At 32.9% G+C, this 16,399-nt stretch overlaps 2 protein-coding genes across 6 annotated transcripts; one reads left to right on the top strand and one right to left on the bottom strand.

Annotated features, from left to right (window-relative positions):
- The first annotated feature begins 237 nt into the window (after positions 1-237).
- Positions 238-16,378, top strand: LOC122576085 (myb-like protein O). Of its 4 annotated transcripts, XM_043745935.1 has the most exons (12): positions 238-593; positions 9,879-10,003; positions 10,067-10,206; positions 10,372-10,501; positions 10,672-10,809; positions 10,956-11,132; positions 11,216-11,633; positions 11,703-12,496; positions 12,568-12,716; positions 13,018-13,358; positions 13,453-13,719; positions 13,845-16,378. In XM_043745935.1, the coding sequence occupies exons 2-12, from the start codon at positions 9,887-9,889 to the stop codon at positions 15,221-15,223; spliced, it is 4,050 nt and encodes a 1,349-aa protein (XP_043601870.1). In that variant the 5' UTR covers positions 238-593; positions 9,879-9,886; the 3' UTR covers positions 15,224-16,378. The 4 variants fall into 4 exon arrangements, with proteins under 4 accessions (XP_043601870.1, XP_043601869.1, XP_043601866.1 ...); XM_043745934.1 differs by having other exon boundaries at positions 239-593; positions 11,216-12,496; positions 13,021-13,358; XM_043745931.1 differs by having other exon boundaries at positions 239-593; positions 11,216-12,496.
- Positions 952-9,288, bottom strand: LOC122576090 (pickpocket protein 28-like). 2 transcript variants are annotated; one of them, XM_043745947.1, is made up of 13 exons: positions 7,580-9,288; positions 6,384-7,321; positions 5,908-6,020; positions 5,720-5,836; positions 5,232-5,435; positions 4,969-5,086; positions 4,498-4,646; positions 4,071-4,272; positions 3,339-3,609; positions 3,027-3,147; positions 2,841-2,966; positions 2,613-2,704; positions 952-1,713 (listed from the first exon to the last, which is right to left on the bottom strand). In XM_043745947.1, the coding sequence occupies exons 2-13, from the start codon at positions 6,657-6,659 to the stop codon at positions 1,526-1,528; spliced, it is 1,977 nt and encodes a 658-aa protein (XP_043601882.1). In that variant the 5' UTR covers positions 6,660-7,321; positions 7,580-9,288; the 3' UTR covers positions 952-1,525. The 2 variants fall into 2 exon arrangements, with proteins under 2 accessions (XP_043601882.1, XP_043601881.1); XM_043745946.1 differs by having other exon boundaries at positions 6,384-9,288.
- Positions 16,379-16,399: the final 21 nt, after the last annotated feature.

Genomic DNA, 16,399 nt, shown 5'->3' with positions numbered 1-16,399 from the left:
TTCAGTAGATATGCGTGTGCAAGACCAGTACGCCCGAGCTACGATACTTTAAACAGCTGATTGTTTTCATTCAACCAAGATAACTTTTATATATTTTTGATACCGAAAACCTTATTTTTATTCGTCAACTTTTACAAAATATTTACATATTTTTCAAATTACAATTTCATACATATATATTTTTAATATCGAATTTCAATAGATTTTATAATAAATGTCTATGTTCACTAATAATTAACTTCAGTAAAATCGATGATTCAATAAAAATAAATGAAAAATTTGAAAGATAGAGAAATTCAAGTTTGAAAATTCGCGCGTTCGCGGTGCACTTGCGCAGAGACAGTTCGTGATTCTAGAACGACGTGACTCTAGTCCTCGACGTCGCACGACGAGTGAATTTAGTTACACCCGTACAGTAGTCCAATAAACATGGCGTCGTGTAGAATATTAAATTGTGTTTAGCGACTGAATGTCTGAAATTGTGTAGTGTGACGATTTTTCAGTTACTATAGTATTTTGTTATCACGTTGACATGTTCCTGAGGATGTTACCCGACTACGGTTAAGATTTCATTGAGAATTCCACACAAAAAGGTAAGTCGTTTGACAAAGTGCATGTCTTTCGAAATAACATTGCTATGTTTTGTCAAAGCGATAGTAGCTTATTTAGAAAAATGATAATTAATTTTATATTATTATAAATAAATAAAAATTTGATATTTTTAGTTTACTATGTGTTCTTGTTGTTATGTTGCAATGACAGGTTGTAATTGTTTCTAGCACAGTATGGTAGTTACCGTGTGCGGCATATACATAGTTTAATATCGCGAATATGCAAAGATATATATGAAATTATTCTTTAATTGAATAATAGTAAAGTTAAGATTTAATATATACAATTCAATTAAATACTATATACAAAATACAATTATCTGTTTTAAATATAGTAAGAGTAATGATTATTTACTTTATTTCAATAACATCAAAGTAGAAATTATAATTACCAAAACCGATACCACTTTGACATATAATTTTAAAATTAATATATAACATATGTACTTACAGATAATTGCATTATCTACTTTGAACAAATCCGAATTATAAATTTGTATTAGAGAAAGATAAGAGATTTTATATTCTATCTAGTCCATTCTGCAAACTATTTAATGTAATTTATTAAAAATCAAAGAATTAAAAAATGTATTTTAGACATATTGGTACTACCATTTGGATGGAACACTTATTGTCAATATATCTATGGTTAGTTATTAATCCATCCTAAGTATGGAACAATAAAAAAGTTGAATAATGAATAACAAACGGAACTGAGTACACTAGTTGAGATGCACATTACTTTCTCAAATATATTTCTTCACAGTACATTCAAAAACTCATAAATTACATAATATCGCACATTTTTGTAGATCAAACATCTATTTACATGCAATTTATATACTAACGATTAACGACAATAAAACTTTTGTCAAAAATGAGTAAGTTTCTTAAAAAAAGTAAGAATAGATAGATCATTGTACAAAAGGATAAACGAGGTTAGTATTAGAGTCGAATGGTTGCACGTGAAGAGTATTATCGCGAGAAGCATGCCTCTTTTTGTATATGCGGCACCACAACCGCAATGTCGCGAAATACATGATTTCCACCAAAGAGAGGAAACTAAAGCCCATGAAGAGACCCAACAAGCCACCAGTATTAGCTGCATGCAAACAGTTATGTAATTGAGATCCTTGAACTTTACAAAACTTTTTATAATGCGAATCGTATGCTTTTGCTCAAATTTTAACAATTCCAGTGTTTCTCTAATCTTACGGTACTTTATGACTTCATTAGGGTTCTAAACAACTGAAGAGCGTCTTATATATGTGTACCACTGTTGTTCAAACGCAATTTTTAAATGTTTAATGGAGTTGTAAATTAAAAATTTGTTTCAATTGTAATTAATATTTACGTTAATTGTAGTTGATAAAATTTAGAAGTATTAGATTTTTATATTATTTCATTTTTATTATCTTTCGTGTTTGATTTTTTACTAATTCATATTACTCAATTAAAACCTCCGATTGGTAACACTTTACTACATTATTATATTTTAGTGTCACCATATGTTTAAACTCTAATGAAAGTAAAGTACTATATATTATGTAAAAAACTGCTCTCATAGAGCCATTCCAAGCCCTGTCACATATTGTTGTAAAATACAGAATGGAATAAACAAGGAGAGAACAGTTAAAAGCCAAAAATTTGTGACTAAAGGTATCAGTAAATTTATGCTCCTTTGTTGTTTTTATAGGAAATGCACTATACGTTTGTAATGTAAAAAGATGTGTTGACGATTTGATTTATCTTCTTTGATAAGTATGTTTATATACTGTTAAATTACTACTATCATAAAAAATGAATCAGATCGATATTAGAGCTGAACCCAAGGGATCTACATGAATCAAGGAAGGATTAGATACAAACATGCGGCAATAGATAACACTGGAAAGCCATTTATCGTCTAGACCCAAAGTCAACATTTTGGTCGTCATTTTAATTAAAATATTTCGTTAATATGAATCATATATTACATAACAAAGATTAAGATCTACTTACATAGAAATTCTGTGAAACCAAACAACTCGTTCTTCATATACTTAGTGAATTGAGAATCGACGAAGAACAGGTGGACCACCGCCATGTTGGTACTAGTAAAGAAAAATCGTTCCCATTATTATGACTAATCATTAGTATAAAAAATTATTACTGTTTACTATATTAATGTGTATTATAAATAAATATTAAATAATAATTTTCTTAAGTTAAAAGAACAAATAAAATTACGAGAAGTATTCTTTGCTTTTCTTCACGTAGCTGTCAGGAACAATGAAAGAGGACACTAATTTGCTCTGTGAGATTTCCACGTTGTAACCGATCTCGAAGCATCCGGGGTAGCAGTTGCAACTGGGCCTGTAAAAGATATGATTTTAATTCTTGTTTTGTCGGAATCTTCTGGTAAGAGAAGCTTACGTTTCAGAAACGTTTAAGGCTATCCCAATATCATCGTCGTACAGTTTAACTTCCATTGCTCTGCGAGCTTTCATCGCACATGTATCGTCTTTCTTTTCACAGATTAACGTGTTAGAGGATTCTGGAAACAAATGGTGAATCTAATTTAGAATTAACTTTTACGTTTTAGCTTTTGATATTGAAGAGAGGACATATATACTCATACATTACTTCACAATAAGATAAACATAATTATTCAATTCAATTTTACCAAAAGATCATACTTAAAACATCATTTAAAAATTACTAAAAGGAATTCATCTGAAAAATTACTGGGCATGTAATATTGGACGCAATGACAGATCTTCTGCGTGAAATTCGCCTCGCATTCGAGGATGCAGTTCCTCTGCGTGTAGGTTCTGTAGTAACGTAGCTTTCTTTCCGAGGTGAAGAAGCATTTCCTCTTCTTTAGGGGAACAGAGATTATCGACTTGCTGGCGGTCGATAGCCGGGGCGCTATGATGACTCTAGTCTCCTCGCCTGGAGTCACAGTAAACGCAAATTCGGCGATCTTTGGTGTCTCCACCGGGTTATGCAGCAGCATCTGTGAAAACATATTCTTATTCTATCGCTAAATGTCATATATCCTTTCATTTGCAATGTTATGTATATTTCAATCCTGCTCACATTTTAACAAACAGAAAAGACTTCTAACGTTGTAAGAAGATATTTCAACAGTAGGTATAATAAGAATTTTTTCATATTTCGTTGAAACTCGGGCTATTTTTCAATTTAGGTCGGAAGTAATCGAAATAATGCAACAGAATAAAATTGATACCTAATGCTTTAAAAATGGTTCATAATTTTTTGCTTCTCTTATGTTCTTTACCATATTTTTATTAAATTCAATGTGTATTATAATGTAAATATTGACAGTAGAATTTGTTAAATGTTACATTAGTTATGGTATGATTTTAGATTGTAATGGTGGTTAGATGAACAATTAATATATAGTAGTAGTTTATAATGCTATCCAGATCAATTTCATGATCTGAGATAAAGTACCTTGAAACCGACACTAGCAGTGGACGAACAGTAATATTCATCGACGTCTACATCAAGAACCAGAGTCAGACCATAGTATTGTCCAGCACCGTACGGTCTCCATGGAATGGAATCTGGAGGAACGTTTTCATCGTATCCGGTTTCGGGATTCCAATCGATGCTGTTGAATGGGAACGTCATGTTGATGTCGGACCAATCTCGTCTGCAAGCAAAATTCAATTTATCGAATATGCAAGACTATTTCGAGCACCATCAAATTAATATTAAATCAATATAATAGAAGAATTTTCAGAAATGTAGAAATTATTGAAGATCACGAAAGACTTGGTCAAACATTGGATGTTCGAAAATCTAAAAATGAAAGTATCAAAAGCAAAAAAATGATTTTGATTTCAAATGTAAATTGTTATTTCTGGAATTTACTTACGGATTGTAAAACAGGTACTTTCTGTCGACAGAATTGAAATTGCAACACATCCCTTCATCTGTCATGGTGGGATTAAATATCTTCTCGCAATCAGTAACATTCCCATGCCATTTGCACAAATGTAGCATGTCTGTGCAAGATTGCGACACCTATTGAAGAATAATTAATGATGGACAGACTTACTTATAAATATTTAAATGAATATTTCAGTGCTTTTACTATAGTCGACATTTACAAATTATTTTCCAATTAATTATAATCATTCCTGTGTTCCTGTAGAACTTTTTATTCGCATCTTTAATTGCGCAAGAAATAAGGTAATAATATATGTATAATTCGTAAGATGAGATTGAAAGTACTCTTTATCTTGGGACATTATAAGAAAAGTAGACTACAGAGATATATGAAAAAGATATAACATTGTTATCATGACAATCTCATAAACCATATGTTCCATTGTGTGTTACATACGTTGATCATAAAACGCAGGACGTTATCCCAAGTTATCGTGCTCTCGTTGAAACTGCGAGGCGACATACTTTCAAGACGACACATATCCTCCAATAACAGCTTCTTTCGTATATCGTTCCTGTTGTTGAATGGTTCGTTGTAATAAATGTTTAACTTAGCTTTCGATGATATTTTAACAAAATATAATATGAAGATTGAATTGCTTAAATCTTAATTAAGACATAAACAGTATTAGTCTTTTTATCAGTTGCTTGAGAACTCACCCAGCATTAATACGAGCTGCCTCGCTTTTTTTTACGTTGTTCATGTTACAAATGGTAACTGAGGGGAACGGAAACTGGTCCAGGGACACCGATTCTGGACTGAGAGCAATGATAATGGGTGTCGAAACCCACTTTCGATATAGAAACCAAATATAATAAGCGGCTGTTAGGACCGCTAGTGTAAAGGAAATTACCCAGAAGATTCTGTGAAGGAGGTATTAGATTTTTAGTTGTTGTACTGTAATAGATGCTTGTATCTTCTTAATATTCGAAGATAATTATTTACAAAAAATAATACAAAATTATATCAAACATTATGTTCAAAAGTCATTGCAGATAATAAATGTTTATGAACAAATTTTCATTTAAGACAAAAATTAAGATGTCTTTCTTATCTTAACTTTTCTCAGGTAACATTTATTATTCTGAGCCCAAAAATTTATTTGTGTATTAAATGAAATCATAATATTCAAACTGCACAGAATTACCTCTCGACAATTGACAAATTCGAATCTCCGATATAACGCAAGCCATGGAGAGTACTATTCGTACAATATTGCTTCATAATGTTCGTAATCCTTATGCATCGTTGATTTTCACTTTTACTAAATTCACAAACATATTTGAATATTTATTTCCATCTTTGGTATATTATCACGTCGTAATGTATTATTACCTTATACTCTTGTCGTCGTCATTGTCATAATGCATCAGAGGACTTTCCTTCTTCACGAGCGCGTTCTTGCTGTGCCTAGACCTTAACGTCGTATCCTTCGACCGATACATAATCTTGTGAAAAGATTAATTCGCATGAAAACAAAAATTTGTAAAAATTTTCATTCCAAATAGAAAACAATATACTACTACATGTAGAACCTTTACCAATAAGGGATCAAATTTTTCAATTTTGCTGCTTGCAGTGTTTTCTACAAGTACTCTTCGATTCGATTAGAATAGACAAACAACGATTACAACAACGAAAGACATAAGATTTGAACAAACTTCTAACTAATTTCATCTTTTGTTCACAAATAATAGGAGTCGAGGTTTAAGTGCATGAAACGAATCTCTTAGCAAGAAGTTCGATTATACATGTAACTACATAGTAATTAAAGTTTTCGTTCCAATGCATGGAGCTTTTCATTCTATTACCTTGAACGAGGCTGGTCGAACTTTGAAAATATCTGCAGTGGCGTATCCTTCTAATCTAAGAGGATGTTTGTACGGGTCCTGTAGATGTACAGTGTTGATGGAATAAGGTATATTAGGATCGTGATTCTTCAAATATTTCAGCGTGGCCCTGTCAGTGGTCCTGTAAACGGTTTCGATCGGTTCTGCCTTATTCTCGTCCTCTGGTTTCGAATAATCCCGATAGTACAGCTTTACCGGCATTGCATTGATATCTTGAATTTCCCGATTGCTATCCATACTGCATCATTATCACAAAAAATTCACATTCTCAACGATTTTATAATCGACTTTTGACTATAGGTATCATTTCCTCAAGCTTTAGTCTGATTTCTTCCATTAATACTATCTTTGACATCTTCCACGATGATTTGAAATTGTTTTAAAAAAAAGGTACAGCAGGCTATTACTGTATTTTAATATCTTAGTAAGCAGATCCTAACGTATTTGCAATAAAGAGTGCAAGATCATCTTTAACAAAACATCTTTTTATCAAAAATTCTTATGTAAAAGTCGTATTTTTAATTTAAACAGGAATAATGTATCGTTTACAGAATAATTCCTTGCAAGAGGAGTTACAATAGCCGAGTAAAATTCTTCTTTACGAAAAGATGTCAACTGTCGAAACTTCAGACGTCGTAAAGAATGCCAACCGATAAAAACGCAGAATTTTTTATGAAAAGATGTAGTACTTCGTACGTTTAAAACAAGTTTCTTTCGAAATGAAATTCCGTACAAAATAACCATTGTTTCCATATTACTATCGTATTAATTTACAAAAAATCATTCTACATAAGCGCAGCCGTATCGATCCCTTAAAAAAACAAGCCACAGTGACTTACCCTGTTCTTTATTTCATAAAAACTCCATAGTCCTTCGCATTTCACTCTTTGAACAGCATCCTTTAAAGAAATATCAATAAAATACAAAAATCTCTCGACATATATGTACTATCTATCACGGGAAAAATTAATTGAGAATTTAACTATTTATGTGAGCGACAAAAATGAAATTTCCACTTTCCTAGATTTGCGAAAAATGATTATAATATCTACAGAATGATATAACAGGCGCCTACAATCGCCAAAAATAGGAAACTAAAAGCGTAATCTCTAACTAGAGATATGCTAAAAGAATAATTTCGCTATGGAGAGCTTTACGTCTTGTCGAGTGATGTTTTCTCGCGCAATTAGACCGACTGAAAAGTGTGTTAGCTTGGCGAAGGATGGTATACAGTGTATTTTCACCGGTCCTTCCAACTATCGATGAAGGATGTCTGTCAACCGACTGGGGGTGGGCACCGACATGGACATCCTTTTAACTCGCTTGGACAGGATCCTCACGTGCCAATGGTTGTCTGTTGTCTTTAATGTATGCCAACGCGATGACACAGATAATTTTAAATGACTGTTTTATCGTACTCCAAAGGAGATCTATTTCGTATAGTTCGGTTGAAAAATGATGGAAAATTTGATTCGCGGAAGTGTTTCCTTTTTCAATATTACGCGTACATTTTCCTTTTCTTTTTCTTCTTTTATATATATCAAATGTGTATTATTATTATCGTTGTTGTTGTTATTATTATTGTTGTTGTTGTTATTGTTATCGTATATAAATAGTTTTTATAATATTCGTTTGAATTTGCGCAATATGAACGCAATCGTAATCTGGATAAATTGATAAACTCATTAGCTACTATGATTTCCATTTGGGGTTTACAAAATGTAAAAACACAAGCGTAGTATTTTAAAACATTCTAGCGAAGAATCTTTTACTTGAGAAACATATTTCGGTTAAAAATTAATGGATTAATTTAGAATTCTTGAATGTGGGGGAACGTTGGAATATCTTTGATATTTAAAGAAGCATAGTTGTAAGCCTGTACGATCAAAATTGTGTTCGCTAATGCAGGAAAGCATGTACATGATTAATTGCCTTTCTTTCCCCTGAAACTTTCATTTGAAGTTTACTTTACTTTTCATTTAAAGTAACGAACCAATATAAAATTGTTAACTGTAACATTTAACATAGAACGTATAATATCAGAATAATTATTTGTTAAAGTAACAGTAGGATTTATTTAATCCAACTCCATTTATTTTTGTCAGACGTAAAAAGCTAGACTGTATTCCATACTGAACACCGTATTCTAGACGTTTCTCGAGACGAGGAAGTCTTACACAACGGTGGAAACGAGACACAAGGCCACTTGAAGAACGTACTTACACGTTATACGAATACTGAGCAGCGAAGATGATCTTGATGGGGCGCGATTTTTCAATGAGATAGGAAAGGGAAGTCGTGCCGGTGTTCCTTTCACCAACTGTTGAGACCAAAGTATAATTGTAGAATGAACGTCGTCTGATCAATATTAAACAACTATACACATGATCATATATTTGTATAACTTATGGTTTTCAGATATAATAGTGAAAGTAGCGATAAAAAGAAATTATTGCATGTACGTACTACGAAATGTACTTTATTCTTCATTAATAATTACCGAGACAATTATAATATATAATTGTAATAACAATTTCTATTTAAATTCCATGAATGTCTACTAAAAATCACAAATATTCTGTAATATATATTAGTGTAAAATAGAATAGCCTGCGACTGAATAATTTAATGAAATTTTAATATCTGTCAAGTGGTTTTTCGTCCATTTACATGGATGCAATGTAAACGAATAATATATTCATATTCAGAGACAATTTTTTCATCTTGTCTTGCATACATATAATTACGATAATCGTATCTTATAGTAATCACTCAGCTGCATAGTTGAAAGATGTATACAACAATTATCTACACGGTGGAAGGTTCTGTTGTTGATTGCCAAGTGCAAATGTTTGCAGAACTAGCGTAGTACGCGATTAAGCAACATTTATTCGCGTTATCGTGCAAATATTACCTTCGACATTCAAACGCGAAAACGAGCAGCATGAAATTTTTATGAAACCTATGAAACACACCTAATCTAAAGGATATGTAACTTTAACGTTGAGGGGGAGGGAGGGAGTGAGCTTGCACCTGTGTGTGAAATTATTTACATTGACACTCGTTGGTCGATAGTAGGTCATCGTTGTTTGCTTTGTGTTAAAAAACGTTGCAAGAGATGACAGTGATTGCGAAACGGCGGCAGTTTTTTAAATTACCCACGATTCTATCTAATTAATGGTACATTTGCAATAATATCACATTAAACACACTAGCAGGTTTGAATAAGTAATATTATATAATTCCTAAGTAAAAGTAAGAACTAGGTCACTTTGCAATTAGCGCAGAAATCTTAATTATTTTTTGACGTGCGATTGGAAGGTTTACGAGTTCTTCTTTTCTTAACGATTGAAATATTTGAAAATAATTTTAATTACAGAGGGAAATATATTTGTTGAGTTAGTTAATTGTATTTCGAAAAGTTAGATTCGAGCATGTTTTTTTTCTTCATTTAAGTTACAGAAATGACGAGGAAAAATAGGAAACGGAAATTGGAGGAGGAGGAGCAATCGATGATCGACTGGGAACGAGAGAACATTCTTACAGAAGAAGTAAGAAATGAGATGGAATTCATGTGGGAGGTACATATTTCTCTTACTTATTCCATTCATAAATCCTCTTTTGTAAAGTTTAATTGTTTACAGATTCCACAAATATTCCATTTTCTTCATCTGACAAAAGAAGTTCTGAACATACCTCATTTGTCCATGTATGAGATGGAACGAATGCTTTTGATACCAAGAGCTTCCAGGCAATTGGCAAACATCATGACGTCGTTGTTAAGGTAGAATTTAGAATCGCAAAAGAAGAATTCAAACGTTTTAGATTTTCTTCCGATATTGTTCCATATAAAAATGAATTAAACAGAGCAAGTGAAATATTAAATATTCCAAATATTTTTGTAAGCTTATCAACTCTTTCTTGAAATTAATAATACTTTTGGTTTTAGTTCCCCCATGTCTAAAGCGAGGTTGAGGAAAATACCACCGATGCCGTACGAATTCTGGACAAACATTCTTGCATACAAGATGAAAAGCTGGTTCAAAATTTACGAAGCTAAACATCAGAATGCGGTAAAGGTGAGAGTTTGTCGTCTTTGTGCTTGATAATGATAATGTTGCTTCAGTGTCGTCGCTTATTACAAAGCATTGCATCGCGTGTACAACTATCATTATTTGTTTAAATAAATTAATTTTATACATGGACATTTTGTATTACAGTGATTAAAAATATGATGAAAGATTTTTAGATTTTAGAAACTATCGGTGTCGAACCTGAGTTCTGGAATGTTTTCCCCGATGCTCCTCTGTTAAATGGCAAAGATTTCGAGGAGTTGACCTTCAGACAGAAAGTTTGGCTTCTGAAAACAGTCTGCGATACAGTCATGGTATGAAAAATTACAACAAAAAGAAAAAAATTAAAAAGAAGCATCCCATGCATGATAAAAATCAAACTTTAAGGATTAGAAGTTTAGAAATTCATTTAATTTAATTAATACATTCTTTAATTGTTGCTACAAAATATAATTTTTAGCACACTAGAAAAACTGTGCAAGAGGAAATAGCCAAGCAACCATGGGAAAACCAATTCGAAACCGTTCTAGGCACTGATCGTTATGGGGCAAGATACATTTACTTTCCACAGTTTCTTAAAAGTGATCTGAGAGTTTACAGACATTGTCTTGATAACAACATTTTATCAACAGTAAAGGTATCCAATCACTGACAATTTTTAGTTCACTTTCTTTCTTCATTGTATCATTTATGTTCTTACTAGTTTTATATCTATTTCAGCCGATTAAGCCGAAAATAAAAACGCAGTTAGAGAACAAAGCATTGATTTCAAAGGATTTAATGAAAAGGAAAACGAAACATAGAAAAAGAAAATCGCGATGGAGTAATGGATTACCACCAAAAACAAGGAAAAAGTCAAATAAAAGTGATGATAAACATCTAAACGATTGCAAGTGCAGTAGCGACAGTGCAATAGGCTCATTGATTAACGAGGACACGAATTTCAGTAGTATAAGCACCTATAGTAATAACAATAATAGCAGTAGTAATAATAATAATATTAACTTAAATACTATCAACGTCGAAAGGTCGGAAAGTTTGTCGAAATGTTCAGAAGTAAGCACTATGTCCGACAAAACATGTAAAAGTACAAAATCGAGTGGTTACGATACAAATAATTCTGTTCGAGATATTCCTGGTAAGAAGTCATCTCAAAAAATGTTTAAAGGATTTTCTGACAGTAGTAATAACATTAAGTGTAATATAGAAATAATCAATGGGATTTTGAGCGATTTAAAATCCGAAACTATCGAGGAAATGACCACAGAAAATAACGACATATCTTTGACACACGTTTCGCAAGATAAATTGAAGATAAATCCAACGAAGCAATCATATTTAGATGCGGTGGATGTACATATAAACAAAGGTGATTCCGTCGATAGAACTATTGATAATTTGTCTAGTACCTCAAAAACAGATGATGAAAAACTGAATGAAATTATCAGTGCAGAAAATTTGAAATTGAACGATAAAAATCCGGACAACATGCATACTGTTAGAGAAACACATCAAATATCTATTACGTCGAAATCCGACGATGAAAAATTAAATGAAACGAGGACACACGTTCGAAAACAAGAAAATGATACTAGCTTATCTGAGGGCAAAGTGGAAAATAGAATTCTCAGACGAAATGGAAGGCTCGCTAAAGAACAGAAATCGAATAACGAGCAGTCGAACCAAATAATTAAAAATGATATAACATCTTCCGATGATAAAGATCTTTCTTTGAGCGAATTGAGAAGTATGTTACAAAAAGAAGCGATGGAGGATGATTTTTCTTTTGACGAGGATAGTGAGATTAAATACAATCTTAGGAAAATAAATCACCAAAAAACGGAAGAATGGAAACAGGAAACGGAGGATTTTAATACGATGCTTTCGGAGCTTAGTGTCTCAAAATTTCAACTTGTGGCTGACAGTGTTAATTCACTAAGAGACCTTATTTCTACCTTTTCACCAAAAAATAGTAATCTAAGTACTGATACTGACGGTGAAGTACGTAATGTTTTTATTTTAACTAAAATTATTTTCTTTTAGCCTTTTTTTTAATTTATATATTTCCTCAGACCGAACTTATATCTCCATGTGAAGTAAAATTGGTGAAAAGAATGACAGAGTTGCTATCTTCTTTAGAGAAAATGGAACCGGCTTTGCGAGAGTCGATGAAAAGAGCTAGAGGAAAGCTCCAAAAGGAATGGACTAATTTTAAGGAAGGGTATATATATTTCATTTATATTAAAGCATACAATATCATCCACACTACCAGATCTCATCGAATTTCATCTGGGAGTAACAATAATAATTTTGAAAGATTGAACAAAACATGTATATCTGATAATTTGTTTGCACAATTTTTTGCACTTAATACTCCCAGATTAAAAGTTCATCCTGCCTGAAACCTCTTAAACTTGCTACAATCTATATATGATCTGTAAAGTGGAACTCATCCACCTTCTTTCAGTAACGTTGCTTTCATTATTGAGTATGTATGACAGACAAGTTGCTGTATGTTGTAGCAGTGCGGAGGATCAGGACTCATCTGGGGAGGGTCTTGGCTCTAATTGGTGGGTTCTTGGATCGCAGGGCTGTCAATTGTCAACTTCCGGAGACGCAACGTTACAAACGTTACCGCAGTCTACCATATCCCCAGCTGGCTCCCAAAACATCTCCAACAAGATCGAAGAGGTATCCGTTAGTCACGCAGAACACAATAAAAACATCAAACAAGAATGCACAGAATCTCAAGATGAAAGTTTACAAAACGAAACGCAAAGAGAACAATCTGAAAGAGACGAAGGCAGCAGTTACAAGAACGAAAGAATTGAAGAAGAGACAAAAGAAGATTCAAGCGAAGAAGGTATAAATAAGAAGCAGTGAAATGACAATAAAATGTTTTAATTTTAACATAATCATTAATATTAATAAAAAATTTTATTTTATTATGAAACTAGAACAACAAACGCGAAGAGTGTTACGAGCTCGGGGCATTTCCTCATATACAGAACAACTTTATTCAGACGATGAGATCGAAGAGAACGAGCTGGAAGAATGGACCGACGTTGAGGCCGTGTACGCGGCTCCCAGCACACAGACAGGTCCATCCACTTCATACCTTACTCCGAAAGTCAGATACTCTGACGATCGGACAAACGAGGAGGAGGACTCAGACCAAGATTGGATTTTACCAAGCTCTCGCAAAAGGAAAAATAAACGTCCATGTGAGTATAACAACGTGAAATTATTATAATCAACACTTTAGTAACTTTACCAATTTTTTAAAAGTATTATAGAGCATTATTATATATTATCATAAGGAATAATCAATGCAAATTATAATTTATAGCTGCCAATAGAAGATTAAAGTCTTTCCAACACAAGTTACAAAGCATCAAAGTTAATGCTCTTCAAGACGCGGCAGAATCAAAAGTAACCTCTTCCACCAAACTCGACAGTGAAAGGGAACTTCCTAGAATCAGAGAAATCCAAATATGCAAACCAAAGAAACCGATCAACTCAGAATCCCCTAACAACAACAATACAGCAGACAAACAAGAGGCTGTAGTTGAAAGTAAACCTAAAGAAATAGTGCCTTCTACAGAAATAAATTGCAAAGTAGAAAATATCGCAAGCGTGCATTCGGAGTTGGACATCAAAGACGAAGGCCCGATCTATGATTCTACACCGAATCAGTTCGATAGCTGTTACACGGTTAATTCTAATTATGTGATGCTCAAAACTGAACCGAATCCGATGAATTATTATGTGATGCAATCAAATTCTGCAACTGTCGTTCCACAAAGTGCAATCGTGCAATCTGGCCCAATGGTCTCGAGTATTATACCACCGATTCAACAAGGTTATTACGTACAAGGGGGGCAAAATTACATTATCCAAAATTCACAAACCAATTTCGTACCTTCCCAACCATTCCAACCTCAAGGACCACAAATGATAGCTCCACAACAATTTGTCAACCATCCTGGTTATGTACCTTATATGGTAGCGGCTACTCAACCCCCAACTGGATATATAACTACCGGTCAACAAATTTTTTCGCAAGAAATGCCCCAAAATCCTCCGTTTTCAGTTCAACCTAATCCTACTTCAGTAACTAGACCTTTGCAAAACAGGTGTTCAGTGCCAAGACAGAGCTACCCACATCCTAATGGAGCTGTTATAAGAAGTAGCATGTCCATAAGAGGAAATACACCGCGACTCAATAATTCCAGGGTCATGAAAAACGTTCAACAGCAACGCACCTCTGTTAGGATGCAGAAACCGAAGAAACCAACCACATCTTTGGAAAACACCGGTCAGAAGACTACTTCTTTGATCGTTCTCAGCGACAGCGATGATGAGATTGAGATGATAATTACCGAGAAGACCGGTCCTGAGACTGAAGCAGAAAAAGCAAAGAGTACATCTAGGAGAAACATCGCGCAGACTAAGCAAAAGTCAACACTCACGTCAAACGTGACGGAGGTACCAACGAAAGGTGTGATTCCTCCACAGATAATACAACGTATGAATCAAGGAGGGATCTCTATAACACCAGTCAAACCTACACCACCTGTTCAAAATACCAATACACAATTGGTAGTAGTTGTAAACGAAACTGGAAGCCATTATGCCTTAGCATTGCCGAACGGAAGCAAGCTGATTCTGACTCCTGAACAGGTCGCACAGATTCGAGCTTCGAACGGTGGGAAACTGATCTTGTAAGACATTACTTTAATTCTGACTTCAAAATCTTTTATAGAATGAATAGAATATATTCGTGATCTCTGGTTCACGTATATATCTTCGAAATTGATGTTCCTACAACAAAGATCTGTATAATAATATCTGGAGCATTCTGGAGCATTTTGTACCAATTTGTACGCGAATATCAAAAATTGCTATATACTATTTTAAGATAATGAAACCATCTGTATTTGAAGTGTTACTTTGACTATAATTGGATGAGTTTATTCCTGAATCATTTCACTTTGTGCTTATGAAGATCTTAAGGAAGACATAAGGAATTTTATGCATTTATCTATTCAAATGAAAAAGAAGGAAAATCTTGACACATTAGACAGGCATATATGAATACACTAAACATATTCTAAATATTGTATCTTTTCGAGTATTTCTTTCCCTACATTGTAACGTTAGAATGATACTCGAGACCTGTGATGTCCACAACAATTTTTATATATTTTTGTTACGCCATGTTGAAACAATATTTGTATTATATGAGATGATAACAAAACATTAATTTTTTCGGGTTTAAATCAAGCTTAAAACGCTTAAGCAAGACATTACAAGATAGCGCTATTATACTTTACATAATTAATAATATATGTGTGTAGAATGTTTCATTTATAAATTATATTTATAAATTGTTAATTTTCGCCATAACTCGGATTTAAACCAAACATTGAAATGATCCACTTGAGAACTATAATAAAACTATAATAAAATTATTGTTCACAGGATGAATCGCAAAGAAGAGTATTTTATATACTGTTCAACTTCGAATGATATCATAAATACGTATTATTACTGAATAACATGCATTTTTTAGGTCACTAATACAATGTGTAAATAATATTCTACATGAATAAAATAATTATTAAGACATCACTCGCGCGTAACCTGAATTATAAAAAAACTTTGATCAATCATTACATATTCTATAAATTTTAATGTCTAAAATTTTTGTAACAAAGCTTATAAATTCGAATATATAAAATTTACGAAGTTAAAGATTTAGTAAGTACTGTACAAATCACTGCAAATATGTACAACTCATTTGCAGTAAATAAATAATTGGAATAATTACATTATCTAAACTAACAAAGGAATAAATGCAAATAAGTTGTATGAGATATATTTAATTTTCATTTCTAATTA

Source organism: Bombus pyrosoma, linkage group LG15 (genome assembly GCF_014825855.1).
Source record: "Bombus pyrosoma isolate SC7728 linkage group LG15, ASM1482585v1, whole genome shotgun sequence".
Classification (NCBI taxonomy): Eukaryota; Metazoa; Arthropoda; class Insecta; order Hymenoptera; family Apidae; genus Bombus; species Bombus pyrosoma.
The sequence above is the reverse complement of the archived record's forward strand: the minus strand, read 5'-3'. Positions and strand labels throughout refer to the sequence as shown.